Source organism: Mesoplodon mirus (assembly GCF_964341445.2).
Source record: "Mesoplodon mirus genome assembly, chromosome: 3".
Classification (NCBI taxonomy): domain Eukaryota; kingdom Metazoa; phylum Chordata; class Mammalia; order Artiodactyla; family Ziphiidae; genus Mesoplodon; species Mesoplodon mirus.
The window spans coordinates 158,529,473-158,544,920 of NC_138978.1; the positions used below are offsets into that span (position 1 = coordinate 158,529,473).

At 40.2% G+C, this 15,448-nt stretch overlaps 1 protein-coding gene across 1 annotated transcript in view; it reads right to left on the bottom strand.

The window, feature by feature from the left end:
• The window catches only part of LOC309799397 (uncharacterized protein C1orf21), a 237,823-nt gene that overhangs the window by 25,828 nt on the left and 196,547 nt on the right, over positions 1–15,448 (bottom strand). Inside the window, exon 4 of the mRNA XM_082612458.1 lies at positions 3,527–3,603. Coding sequence (XP_082468584.1) covers positions 3,527–3,603 — 77 coding nt within the window. The remainder of the gene's footprint in view (positions 1–3,526; positions 3,604–15,448) is intronic.

A 15,448-nucleotide genomic window follows, 5' to 3' on the forward strand; every position in this document is an offset into this window, starting at 1 on the left:
CTTCCAAAACTATGTTGAGTAATAGTGGTGACAGTGGGCAACCTTGTCTTGTTCCTGATCTTAGAGGAAATGGTTTCAGTTTTTCACCATTGAGAACGATGTTGGCTGTGGGTTTGTCATATATGGCCTTTATTATGTTGAGGTTAAGCTCCCTCTACAAAGCTGCGATCTTAACAAGAACCTAGAGGTTACTTACGTCCCACTCATGTGTGTTTCTCCCAACTCAAGGGAACCATCATGCCCCCGCTTTCCTTTTACATAGCTTTACTCTATCTCTCTATGTGCTTACAAAGCAGATGATTTATTTTAGTTGTTTTTAACTTTATAGAGTGCATTATGCTCTGCGTAATGTTGCAGGACTTACTCTTTGTTCTAGTGCTATATTGCTAGGGTCCATCCAGCGTTGTGCATTGTTGCAGTGCATTCGTTTTAACTGCTAATATTCCACTGTGTGAATACAGTGTAGTTCATCTATCCAACTTCCTGTAAGGGCATTTGGGTTGTTTCTAATTGTTAAGGTGTTCTTACCAAGTGTCAGACACTGTGATAAGAACCTGGCATACATTATTTCATTTAAGCCCCAGCCCTATAAGATAGGATTTTTCACCTCCATTTTTCTTGGAGAAAACTGAAGGTCACAGACATAAGGTCATTGACCTGAGATTACAAAGACAGTAAGAATGTGCTCTATGTGGTGCATCAAATGAAGATGTGAGCATTATCTGCCTTCATTATTAATAAATCTGCCATTATCAGGTATGGGATTGTCCTTCCACTCATGGGGAAAAAGCCTCATCTTATTTTATACAGCTGCATAATAAATAATAATTTCCTGGATCCTATATTATGTCAGCGAGTAGAAAAAGTAAAATCCTTCTCTTAGCTCTCCAGAAATATTTCTTAGTTGAATTCCAGAAACCCAATGGTCTGACTCACAGTTTAAAATACATACACACACACACACACACACACACACATGAGCATTATGCTGTGTGAAGAACAGGGGATTTTCTTCATAATTTTAATGTAAACACATGAGCCAATTTAATCAACTTCTCTGAAAGCTTCAGCACATGCCAGTCTGCAAAGCATGCTATTTCAATGTGTCAAAGTTAAATAAGTATTTGCTTTAAAGGAAAAAAGAAATTCTCAATAGAGTCTTTTTCTAGAAGCATTTAAAAGGAGCATATATCTAATGGCTTGAATGAAAAGATGATTTGGTAGTGTTATCAGGTATCTGTTGTCCCCAGAGGCAGATAAAATTAGTGTAGATAAAAGTGATTACAAGTGAAGTGGATTAGGTAGGTTGTGATTATAGCATGACATTTACCTGAGGGTGAAAAAAATCGGTTGTCCCATTATACTGACACTGTAAATGATAAATGGATTTTAAAATGTCCAGTTTTCTTTGGAAGTAAAAAATTCAATCCCTGAGCTCATTCACCACCCCCTGAAGAGTCCTAACCACCATATCACAGTGGCCATGGCTGCAGCAGTTCCAGACACTCAGTCAGGTTAAAGTGATTATGTTATTTTTGTCTCAACCTCCTGGGAAGAACCAGAGAACACAACTTTTTCCACTTATGATATTGATTTACATATATGTCATAGTTAAATTTATTTGGGGATGGTGGTGACTGTGTCAGATGTACTTGTGTGATCAGCACCCTTAGGGAATTTGTTCATATTTAGGCAGAACAACACAGAAGAGATTTGCAGCCTCTGGGATTACAGCTTCTTTGAAGAAAGGGCAGGTAGCTTTGAAGTCACACAAGTGCATTTTATCACCAAGGTAGACTCAGTTTTAGAACAATATAGAAATTACTCATTATTCTCTTTAGCATTTTAATTTAGCATTTTAATTGTGAAATACTTAACACATAGAAAAGGAAACATATAATGTTATTTGTACATTTTCAAATAATAATAATTAAAGGAACACGCATGTAACCACCACTTGGATTAAGAGATAGAACCTCTGGTCCCATTGTCTTCTATCCAGTAGAAAGAACCACTATTCCGAATTTAATGCCTTTTCATTTCCTTGCTTGCCTTTATTGTTTTACCACGTACATATATATAATGTATGGCTTAGCTATGCCTGTTTTTGCACTTTATATGCATGAAACTGTACATAGGCAGGTACTACCACTTACCTTACTGGTACAACCTTACATTTCATGAGATTCCTCTATTTTGGTCTGGGTAGCTATTGGTCATTCATTTCCACTGATATGTAGCATTCCCATCATAAGAATATACCACATTTTTGTTATGCATTACATGTCTGATGGACATTTGGGTTTTATTTCCAAGAGCTTTTTTTTTTTTTTTTGGCCATGTCACCACCACAAGGCACGCAGGATCTTTGTTCCCCGACCAGGGATGGAACCCATGCCCTGTGCAGTGGAAGCATGGAGTCTTAACCACTGGACTGCCAGGGAAGTCCCATATCTTCAAGAGCTTTAAGAGTTCACATAAACAGTGCTGCTATGGACATTTCAAAATATGCCTGCTGGCACACATGCACAAGAGTTTCTCTAGGGTATACACCTGAGAGTGGAGTTGTTTTCCAAAGTAATTGTACCAGTTTATATCCCTACATTCTGGTAAACATTTTAGTATCATTAGACTTCTCAATTTTTGCCAATCTTGTGGTGTGAAATGGTATTTTTTCATATGCATTAGCTATTCATGTTTCCTCTTCAGTCAAGAGGTTGTTTATGTCTTTGGCCTGCTTTTCTATGAGTTCTGTCTTTTACTTATTGATTCATAGAATTACTTGATATATTCTGGAAACCCAATTATTGCTAATTATACGTATTGTAAATATATTCCATCATTTTGAGGCCTTTTACTCTCCTATAGTATATTTTGATAAACAGAAGTTCTTAATTTTAATGTATTCACAAAAATTAATCATTTTTCTTAAGATTTGTATCCTTTGTGACTTATTCAAAGTTTTTCCCTGCCCCACAGTTATAAAGATATTCTCCTTCATTTTCTTCTAACTGATGTGAAGTGTCAGCTCTGTCATATATTGTGGGTCTGTTTTGGGTCTCTCTATTTTGTTCCATTAGACTAAATCACACTGTCTCAATTACTGAGGCTTTATCATAAGTCTTGGTTACCTGGCAGGCAAAATGGAGCTCACTCTAAAAACATTTTTAGCTTTAAAAACAATATAGGAGGGGCTTCCCTGGTGGCGCAGTGGTTGAGAGTCTGCCTGCTAATGCAGGGGATGCGGGTTCGAGCCCTGGGCTGGGAGGATCCCACATGCTGCGGAGCAGCTGGGCCCGTGAGCCACAACTACTGAGCCTGCGCGTCTGGAGCCTGTGCTCCGCAACGAGAGGCTGCGATAGTGAGAGGCCCGCGCACTGCGATGAAGAGTGGCCCCCGCTTGCCACAGCTAGAGAAAGCCCTCGCACAGAAACGAAGACCCAACACAGCAAAAATAAATAAATTAATAAACTCCTACCCCCCCCCCAAAAAAAAACAATATAGGAAAATAGGAACTAGAACTTACTTTGCTCTGGGTTGATGAACTAATCCCGGAATCTCTTTATTAGTTTTAAGTCTTACATTTGAACTGGCACTTTTTTCCTGAAACACATAAACACACATGTAAAAGACAAGATGAGAATCAGCAATTAAACAAGAGCATAAATTTTCATCAACAAAATGTTAGATTTGTTTGGGAGCCTCTGAGGTTGGGTAGGACAAAAGTCCTTACAAAGATGTCACACAGTACAAGTAGAACTGCCAAATATTTTAACAGGGAACATTGTCCTGAAAAGAGGAATTAACTTTTATAACAGCTATGGCTCCTTTTAGAAAATAACGTGTGAGTAATATTTGATTTTTAGGTGGAGTTACTGAAAACAGTAAGAGAATCAAAGAACAGAAGATTCTAGTGAAAGGGAACAGCAGTAGTACAACCATAGCCATTGTTTGCTTGCCCAGGTTAAGTGACTTTGTGCATTTTATTTGTGAAAGACAACTGCAGTTACTGACACATAAAGTTTGCATAAGGCCCTAGCAGTGACAGGGACAAGAACATGACTAAAAATAGCTAATATTTTCCATGTATAATGAATATTGAGATTGAATTCAATTACATCAATGAAACTCAATACTAGCCTGTATTCCAGAAATACTTCTTTGGCTTTTAGCCTGATCTGATTTCTTTTTCCCAGTAAACCAGCCGCATAGGAAAGAAATACTCTCAAATCTTAAAATACAAGTATATCAGTAAGCACACTGTCTCAATAATACTACTGCTTTGTGTTTTTACATTATCTTTAAAAAAATATTTAAGGTGCTCTAAAATTTGCTCTCTAAATATACCCCCGAAAATGAAAGGAAGGACTATTCTAAACCTACTTAACAGGTGACTATATACACTCAAGCAACCTGAGGTGTGGCAATAATTAAAGACCTGGGGTAGGTAGGGGCAAGGAATAAAAAGTCCTGTGGGCCGACCCACCATTCTCACCACAGGCAGAGTGATGTGGGATGGCACATAAACAGATGGTCCCCAAATGAGCTCTTTCAAGAGCTCATTATTTCTCCTAGGATAGCAGAAGCCATGTAACTCAGTGAAACTGCAACGACTTACATGACTGGTTGTTTGCTATTTACCAACAAACATGAGCATATCTGTATAACATCAGTCCTCCAAAATAGAAAGTAATTTTGTTTGTGATCTTTCAGGAGAAGAAACATTCATTACAGTTCTTTTGCAGTCTAGCTTACCTTCTTTACCTCACACTAAACTCGAGAATGTTTTCATGAACATTTAAAAAGTATAAAATATATACTGTTCCCTCTGCTGATGTAGTCAGTGAACAACAGATGAACTACCTTATTTTTTTTACAAAGAAGGTGGGAGAACAATTAGAAAACTTTAATGCAGTAAGTCTAGGAGGGCGGGACCCACATCCCTTCTTTACAACTGGGACAACAGTGCCTGGCTAGGGGCCTGGCACTCCATGGGAGGCACTCATCAAATATTGGTAGAACAAATAAATGATGTCAGCACATAATTAACTTTTCTAAACATAGATAAAAATAGCTCAACTGTAGTCTCTCTGCAGGACTGAAGATGTAGGTTCCCTCCAAATGAGTCATTTTCTCCCTTAAACTTTATGTGTGCTTGGATTAAGCACTGAAAATGGATGTATTTGATGTGACAGAACCTTATTCTTTTTCTCTTATTCACATAATTTCCTAAACTCTTTGAACTTAAATGATGTATCATAATTTTAAACACTGCTAAGGCAGGAAAGAGACTTCTAATTCTAAGAATGCAAAGACATATAATTATATTGTTTCTATTCAATTTATTAAACTGTACCCTTCATAACTACACTGTCTCACCAAATCTTCCTTAAAAACACATGGTGTGGCTGCTAAAAAAGAAGGAACTGCCCCAAACAGAGACTCAATAGATGGGGAGGACACTTTAGGACATTGGGCACAGATGTGCCCTTCCAGGAAGTGAGAGTACCCAAGGTGAGACAGAGATGGGGGGTGAGGGGATGGGGGATGGGGAGGAGGCAGCTGGAGATTTCCTGGTTACAAATATATACATAATTACATAGAGATTTCTATCTATTTTGTACTTATAATGTATTTGTTTTTACAAATTACCACTCATCAAGATCAGTAACAACTCACCACATGTTATTCTAACTGGTTGCATGTATCAACTCATTTTAACGTTCACAAGTATATATATATTAATTTACTTTTATGCCCACATACCTCTCTGAGATAGGTATCATTATTTTCCCCATTTTATAAATGAGGAATCTGAGGTATGGAGAGGCGAAACACTTACTGGGATTCTACAAGTAATAAGTAATAGCGTTGGGATTTGAATCCATGCAGAATGGCCCCAGAGTTCATGCTATTAGCCACTAGGCCAGTAGTCCTTGAAGTTTTTAGTATCAAGACCTCTTACCTATATTATGCAAATTTGATACATTTCATTACACAATATGAAAAAAATCACATTTGTTAAAATCGGCATCAATCTCATGAGAAAAATCTTTCCTTTTTTTTTTTTTTTCTTTTTTGCGGTATGCGGGCTTCTCACTGTTGTGGCCTCTCCTGTTGCGGAGCACAGGCTCCAGACGTGCGGGCTCTGTGGCCATGGCTCACGGGCCCAGCCGCTCCGTGGCATGTGGGATCTTCCCAGACCAGGGCACGAACCCGCGTCCCCTGCATCGGCAGGCGGACTCTCAACCACTGTGCCACCAGGGAAGCCCTCTTTCCTTTTTTTAATTTTAATTTTTGGCTGCGCTGCGCAGCATGCGGGATCTTAGTTCCCCAACCAGGGATCGAACCCGCGCCACTTGCATTGGAAGTGCAGAGTCTTAACCACTGGACCGCCATGGAAGTCCCTCATGAGAAAAGTCTTGACAAAAGGTGTGAAGCTCATAGTGGTGGATACAAGTTTTCCAAAATTCTAATTTTGGTTTAACATTCGAATTTTATGACCAGCAATAAACACTGACAATTGTTTTCTTTGGAGTAACGGGCTCTATTCGGTCATTTTTGAGAAACTGTTTGCCAAATACCTAAGTCTGAATATCCATAATTTGTCTGCCAGGCACTTTTTTTCTACAGTAGAGATGGTGTCCCACAAAAAACAGCTGTAAGTTCAGCTTGCAACTCAATCAATTGCAGAAGTGCTTTTCCTTGAGATAACGATCTTATTCAAAAATAAAAAGATATGCATCTAAGGTCTAAGAGTTAAAAAATTCAATAATTTCTACTGCTTCATTAAGGGCATTCTTTTTTTTTTAAGAATCAATTTTATTTATGGTTGCGTTGGGTCTTCATTGCTGCCCACGGGCTTTCTTTAGTTGTGGCGAGCGGGCTTCTCATTGTGGTGGCTTCTCTTGTTGCGGAGCATGGACTCTAGGGCATGTGGGCTTCAGTAGTTGTGGCTCGCGGGCTCTAGAGCACAGGCTCATTAGTTGTGGCACACGGGCTTAGTTGCTCCGTGGCATGTGGGATCTTCCCGGACCAGGGATTGAACCTATGTCCCCTGCATTGGCAGGTGGATTCTTAACCACTGCGCCACCAGGGAAGCCCCCATCAAGGGCATTCTTAAGTGAAAATAGAATATATTCTTCCACTATGCTTGGTGGTGGTGACTACTAATAATAGTACCACTATGACTACTAATAAGGTGTGGTGCCAATGCCTGGATTTGTGCTAAGGCACAGGCAGTTTTACCCACCATTGCTTTTGTACCATAAGTACAAATGTCAACAGCTATTTGCCTTCAAAAAGGCAAATAGCTTCTTTATTATTAGGAAAATGACCGAAGACTCCCTGAGAACATCTCAGGAACCTCCAGGGGTCTGCAGGCCACACCTGAACTATATATAGTGCCTTTCTATTTCTTTTGCATAGAAAAGAACTTTCAATTATTTAATTGTGGTATACGCTTTAAGAAAAAATATTTAACTGCCTTATTGAGATAAAATCTATATTCCATACAATTCCCCCATTATAAATGTATGATTAAATGATTTTAGTAAATTTATACAGTTGTGCAATTATCACCACAATCCAGTTTTAGAACAGTTAGATCAGCCCCAAAAGTTTCATCATACCCATTTGTTCTCATCTGTAGGCCCCAGCAACCACAGATCTGCTTTCTGTCTCTACAAATTTGCTTTGTCTAGATTCACATAAATGGAATCATACAATATATAGCCTATTGCATCTGGAATTTTTCACTTACCGTAATGTTTTCGAGATTCACCTGTACTTCAGCATATTTCATTGTTTCATTTATTTTAATTGCTAGATAATATTCCAGTGTATGGATATACTGTATTTTGTTTATCCATGCATAACTTGATGAACATATGGACTGTTTCCAGTTTGTGGCTATTATGAATAATGCTGCTATCAACATTCGTATACAAGTCTTTGTGTGAACATACATTTTCATTTCTCTTGGGTAGACTCTAAGGAGTGGAACTGCTAGATTATATGATAAATTTATATTTGACTATTTAAGATGTCACCAAACTGTTTTCCAAAGTGGCTGTGTCATTTTACATTCCCACCAGCAGTGCAGTTCCAGTTTCTCTACCTCCCTGCCAACACTTGGTATTGTCTTTTCAATTATAGTCATTCAAGTGGGTGTCTCATTGTGGGCTTTATTTATTTTACAAATTTTATTTATTTGGATTTGTTCTTATATGTCTTTCTATCAGAACACCTAGCACCTTGCTACATGGGAGCATATATATGCTTACTGGTTCACTGTATTTACATCAAGAAGTCAGTTTTGGGGCTTCCCTGGTGGCGCAGTGGTTGAGAGTCCGCCTGCCGATGCAGGGGACACGGGTTCGTGCCCCGGTCTGGGAAGATCCCACATGCCGCGGAGAGGCTAGGCCCGTGCGCCATGGCCGCTGAGCCTGCGGTCCACAACGGGAGAGGCCCACGTACCGCAAAAAAAAAAAAAAAAAAAAAAAAAAAAAAAAAAAGTCAGTTTTATATTTGCTTACAAACACCAATTAACTTCTGCTTTGGGTTTGTTTGTTGGGGAAGGAGAAGTTTAAAGAGACCTGTCTTTAAAAAAAGAAACAACAAGCAAACAAACAAAACCAAGAAAGGCCAGAGGAAGGATGAGACTGATGGGAGTCTCAGATGGAGCAGCTCCAACAGAGAGGGCTGAGAGCCATGCCACATTTGGGGTGCCCCAGGAATAGGAACAGAGAATTAAACTGGGAGATGACGGAAGAGGTGACTAAGATATTATTTCCCTTGGCAAGAAAAAACTATTTTAATGACATTTGATACTCTAAGTACCTAAAATAAACTGGGACCAAGTGGGATTAAGATGAAGCCATTGAAAGGGCCCTCAGCAGGCAGTTGGTAGAGCTGTGTTTTTATGATCCATCCATATTGGTATCAGAATCATCTAGGATGCTTGTCAAAATACAGATTCCCAGGCCCAACACAATACCTCCTAAGTGTCAGATTCTGGGATTGCGCCCAGGAATCTGCATTTTAAACAAGAGTCCTAGGTGACTCTTAACTCAGAAACGTTTGAGGACTTTTATTTCAGAGAAAAGGTACCTTTGTGCTTAGAATTCTCCCTCTTGGCCTTCCACAGAGCAGTTTTCAAACTGAGCCCTGGGGTTCTGCAGAGCTGCCTCAGGGGTCAATAGCAAGGCCTCTCAGAGCAGCAATCCCTTGAACTGTACATTCAGGGGCTTTCAATGGATGCTGGACAAAAACATCCATTTCTCAAAAATGTTTGCAAACTAATGTCAGGTAGTGACAGGTTTATTTAAACAGCAAATCAAATAACTCCTTTGCTTGCAATTTTATTTATGAACAGAACACACTTGTCAGTGTCTAGAGTAAACCTATCGTTCTCTTCTTAGCTTCTCTCATGTTGAAGACAGTCAAACCAAAATATATTTATTCTGCTGCTTCCAATCTAGGGGGGCATCTCCCAAAGGGAAAGTCAGAATACAAGAGAAATTGACAGCTTCTTTACAAAGTCCTCTTGAACTTCAGCTCCTTAATTCTGAAGGAGGCAACACAACGCATTCAGGGAGTTGAAGAAAGTACCTCACTACTCCCTGTTGGTGAGGGAAGGAGCTTCTTTCCTCCTATCACTTCTTTGCCTGTGTCAGCCCACTGAGTCTGGGTCCTGGGAGGTTCCCAGAGTTGGTCTGGTTTGGAAGTATGAGGAAGAATTTCTTTTTTTTTTTTTCTGGGCCCAACGGCAGGAAGTTCTGTCTTATAAAGAAATCTCAGGGGCCAGATGGATGGAGGAAGCTGGAGGCCTAGAGAAAAATAGTGGGAGTTGGAGTACTAGCTTCTGGGACCTGCTAATGAGGGGCCACACAGAGAAAAGGTACAAAAGCACTAAATACGAACTCTTAGTGGGTTTCCCTCTACACAATGACTCTGTGTGTGTGCATTTTAACCACTGTATTTCAGAAAGTACCTGAAAACTACAAAAGGTAAATACTTTAACTAGAATTAGGAGATTTTTGGGGGGTACACACACATTTAAAAATAAGAACACATTCAGCTATAACATAAATAATGAGTAATCATTCCAGCTTCTGGGGATTGTCTCATACGATATACTCTCTGAGAAAACAATCTCATTTGATGTTTTAAAAATTTGTGTGATTTCGTATGTAGTATTAACACAAGTAGGACACCACCTCCTTCAAATATAAAGGAATAGTATCTTCCATCTTCTGAGTGATGGTGATTAGCTGAGCCACATTTATTCTACCAGAATATCTGGATGTTAGCAAATGGCAAGGCCCAAGCTACGCAATGCAACTGTTGAATTGGGCCCACTGGTATCATGATTACGTGAGGTCAACATAATTATAATTACCTGTCCATGGAAATTATTAGAATTATTAGTATTTTGTTAGAATTATTTAGTAGTGATGAAATTGGCATGGAAAGTCTCAGCTTTATGGAAATTCTTTCCATAAATTAAAATATAACCATGTACCTCATTTTATACCAAGTAAATGTTAAGTAGAGCAAATCAGTTTTAAAGCACCGAATATTTTTCACATAGTTGTTTCACAAGATAGATTGGAAACATATAAAATAATCTTTAAAAAGTAAACAGTTTAGGGGACTTCCGGGTAAGATGGCGGAAGAGTAAGACGCGGAGATCACCTTCCTCCCCACGGATACTCCAGAAATACAGCTACACGTGGAACAACTCCTACAGAACACCTACTGAACGCTGGCAGAAGACCCCAGACCTCCCAAAAGGCAAGAAACTCCCCACATACCTGGGTAGGGCAAAGCGGAGAGATCCGCACACAGAGGATCGGTGCCGAGCGGCACTCACCAGCCCGAGAGGCTTGTCTGCTCGCCCGCCGGGGCGCGCAGCGCTGGAAGCTGAGGCTCGGGCTTCGGTCAGAGCGCAGGGAGAGGACTGGGGCTGGCGGCGAGAACTCAGCCTGAAGGGGGCTAATGTGCCACAGCTAGCCGGGAGGGAGTCCGTGAAAACTCTGGAGCTGCCGAAGAGGCAAGAGACTTTTTCTTCCCTCTTGGTTTCCTGGTGCGCGAGGAGAGGGGATTAAGAGCGCTGCTTAAAGGGGCTCCACAGACGGGCGCGAGTCGTGACTGAAAGCGCGGAGCCCAGTGACGGGCGTGGGACGCTGGGGCTGCTGCTGCCGCCGCCAAGAAGCCTGTGTGCGAGCGCAGGTCACTGCCCACACCGCCCTTCCGGGAGCCTGTGCAGCCCGCCACTGCCGGGGTCCCGGGATCCAGGGGCGGCTTCCCTGGGAGAACGCACGGCGCGCCTCGGGCTGGTGCAACGTCACGCCGACCTCTGCCGCTGCAGGCTCGCCCCGCACTCCGTGCCCCTCCCTCCCGCCCGGCCTGAGTGAGCCAGAGTCCCCGAAGAGGCTGCTCCTTTAACCCTGTCCTATCTGAGCGAAGAGCAGACGCCCTCCGGCTACCTACACGCAGAGGCGGGGCCAAATCCAAAGCTGAGACCCAGGAGCTGTGAGAACAAAGAAGAGAAAGGGAAACCTCTCCCAGCAGCCTCAGAAGCAGCGGATTAAAGCTCCACAATCAACTTGATGTATCCTGCATCTGTGGAATATATGAATAGACAACACATCATCCCAAATTGAGGAGCCCGGAGTCAGTGCTGTGCCTCTGAGGTGGGAGAGCCAACTTCAGGACACTGGTCCACAAGAGACCTTCCAGCTCCACATAATATCAAACGGCGAAAATCTTCCAGAGATCTCCATCTCAACACCAGCACCCAGCTTCACTCAACGACCAGCAGGCTACAGTGCTGGACACCCTGAGCCAAACAACTAGCAAGACAGGAACACAACGCCACCCATTAGCAGAGAGGTGGCCTAAAATCATAAAAAGTCCACAGACACCCCAAAACACACCACCAGACGTGGACCTGCCCACCAGAAAGACAAGATCCAGCCTCATCCACCAGAACACAGGCACTAGTCCCCTCCACCAGGAAGCCTACACAACCCACTAAACCAACCTTAGCCACTGGGGACAGACACCAAAAACAACAGGAACTACGAACCTGCAGCCTGCAAAAAGGAGACCCCAAACACAGTAACATAAGCAAAATGAGAAGACAGAAAAACACACAGCAGGAGAAGGAGCAAGATAAAAACCCACCAGACCTAACAAATGAAGAGGTAATAGGCACTCTACCTGAAAAAGAATTCAGAATAATGATGGTAAAGATGATCCAAGATTCTATTTCCCAGATCCAAAATCTTGGAAATAGAATAGACAAAATGCAAGAAACAGTTAACAAGGACCTAGAAGAACTAAAGATGAATCAAGCATCGATTAAAAACACAATAAATGAAATAAAAAATACTCTAGATGGGATCAATAGCAGAATAACTGAGGCAGAGGAACGGATAAGTGAGGTGGAAGATAAAATAGTGGAAATAACTGCTGCAGAGCAAAATAAAGAAAAAAGAATGAAAAGAACAGAGGACAGTCTCAGAGACCTCTGGGACAACATTAAACGCACCAACATTCGAATTATAGGGGTTCCAGAAGAAGAAGAGAAAAAGAAAGGGACTGAGAAAATATTTGAAGAGATTATAGTTGAAAACTTCCCTAATATGGGAAAGGAAATAGTTAATCAAGTCCAGGAGGCACAGAGAGTCCCATACAGAATAAATCCAAGGAGAAATACGCCAAGACACATATTAATCAAACTGTCAAAAATTAAACACAAAGAAATCATATTAAAAGCAGCAAGGCAAAAACAACAAATAACACACAAGGGAATCCCCATCAGGATAACAGCTGATCTCTCAGCAGAAACTCTACAAGCCAGAAGGGAGTGGCAGGACATACTTAAAGTGATGAAGGAGAAAAACCTGCAACCAAGATTACTCTACCCAGCAAGGATCTCATTCAGATTTGATGGAGAAATTAAAACGTTTACAGACAAGCAAAAGCTGAGAGAGTTCAGCACCACCAAACCAGCTTTACAACAAATGCTAAAGGAACTTCTCTAGGCAAGAAACACAACAGAAGGAATATACCTACAATAATGAACCCAAAACAATTAAGAAAATGGGAATAGGAACATACATATCGATAATTACCTTAAATGTAAATGGACTAAATGCTCCCACCAAAAGACAGAGTGGCTGAATGGATACAAAAACAAGACCCATCTATATGCTGTCTACAAGAGACCCACTTCAGACCTAGAGACACATACAGACTGAAAGTAAGGGGATGGAAAAAGATATTCCATGCAAATGGAAACCAAAAGAAAGCTGGAGTAGCAATTCTCATATCAGACAAAATAGACTTTAAAATAAGGACTACTAGAAGAGACAAAGAAGGACACTACATAATGATCAAGGGATCGATCCAAGAAGAAGATATAACAATTGTAAATATTTATGCACCAAACATAGGAGCACCTCAATACATAAGGCAAATACTAACAGCCATAAAAGGAGAAATCGACAGTAACACAATCATAGTAGGGGACTTTAACACCCCACTTTCACCAATGGACAGATCATCCAAAATGAAAATAAATAAGGAAACACAAGCTTTAAATGATACATTAAACAAGATGGACTTAATTGATATTTATAGGACATTCCATCCAAAAACAACAGAATACACATTTTTCTCAAGTGCTCATGGAACATTCTCCAGGATAGATCATATCTTGGGTCACAAATCAAGCCTTGGTAAATTTAAGAAAATTGAAATTGTATCAAGCATCTTTTCCGACCACAATGCTATGAGACTAGATATCAATTACAGGAAAAGAGCTGTAAAAAATACAAACACATGGAGGCTAAACAATACACTACTTAATAACGAAGTGATCACTGAAGAAATCAAAGAGGAAATTAAAAAATACCTAGAAACAAATGACAATGGAGACACGACGACCCAAAACCTATGGGATGCAGCAAAAGCAGTTCTAAGAGGGAAGTTTATAGCAATACAATCCCACCTTAAGAAACAGGAAACATCTCGAATAAACAACCTAACCTTGCACCTAAAGCAATTAGAGAAAGAAGAACAAAAACATCCCAAAGTTAGCAGAAGGAAAGAAATCATAAAAATCAGATCAGAAATAAATGAAAAAGAAATGAAGGAAACGATAGCAAAGATCAATAAAACTAAAAGCTGGTTCTTTGAGAAGATAAACAAAATTGATAAACCATTAGCCAGACTCATCAAGAAAAAAAGGGAGAAGACTCAAATTAATAGAATTAGAAATGAAAAAGGAGAAGTAACAACTGACACTACAGAAATACAAAAGATCATGAGAGATTACTATAAGCAACTCTATGCCAATAAAATGGACAACCTGGAGGAAATGGACAAATTCTTAGAAATGCACAACCTGCCAAGACTGAATCAGGAAGAAATAGAAAATATGAACAGACCAATCACAAGCACTGAAATTGAAACTGTGATAAAAAATCTTCCAACAAACAAAAGCCCAGGACCAGATGGCTTCACAGGCGAATTCTATCAAGCATTTAGAGAAGAGCTAACACCTATCCTTCTGAAACTCTTCCAAAATATAGCAGAGGGAGGAACACTCCCAAACTCATTCTACGAGGCCACCATCACCTTGATACCAAAACCAGGCAAGGATGTCACAAAGAAAGAAAACTACAGGCCAATATCACTGATGAACATAGATGCAAAAATCCTCAACAAAATACTAGCAAACAGAATCCAACAGCACATTAAAAGGATCATACACCATGATCAAGTGGGGTTTATTCCAGGAATGCAAGGATTCTTCAATATACGCAAATCAATCAACGTGATACACCAAATTAACAAATTGAAGGAGAAAAACCATATGATCATCTCAATAGATGCAGAGAAAGCTTTCGACAAAATTCAACACCCATTTATGATAAAAACCCTGCAGAAAGTAGGCATAGAGGGAACTTTCCTCAACATAATAAAGGCCATATATGACAAACCCACAGCCAGCATCGTCCTCAATGGTGAAAAACTGAAACCATTTCCACTAAGATCAGGAACTAGACAAGGTTGCCCACTTTCACCACTCTTATTCAACCTAGTTTTGGAAGTTTTAGCCACAGCAATCAGAGAAGAAAAGGAAATAAAAGGAATCCAAATTGGAAAAGAAGAAGTAAAGCTGTCACTGTTTGCAGATGACATGATACTATACATAGAGAATCCTAAAGATGCTACCAGAAAACTACTAGAGTTAATCAATGAATTTGGTAAAGTTGCAGGATACAAAATTAATGCACAGAAATCTCTGGCATTCCTATATACTGATGATGAAAAATCTGAAAGTGAAATCAAGGAAACACTCCCATTTACCATTGCAACAAAAAGAATAAAATATCTAGGAATAAACCTACCTAAGGACACAAAAGACCTG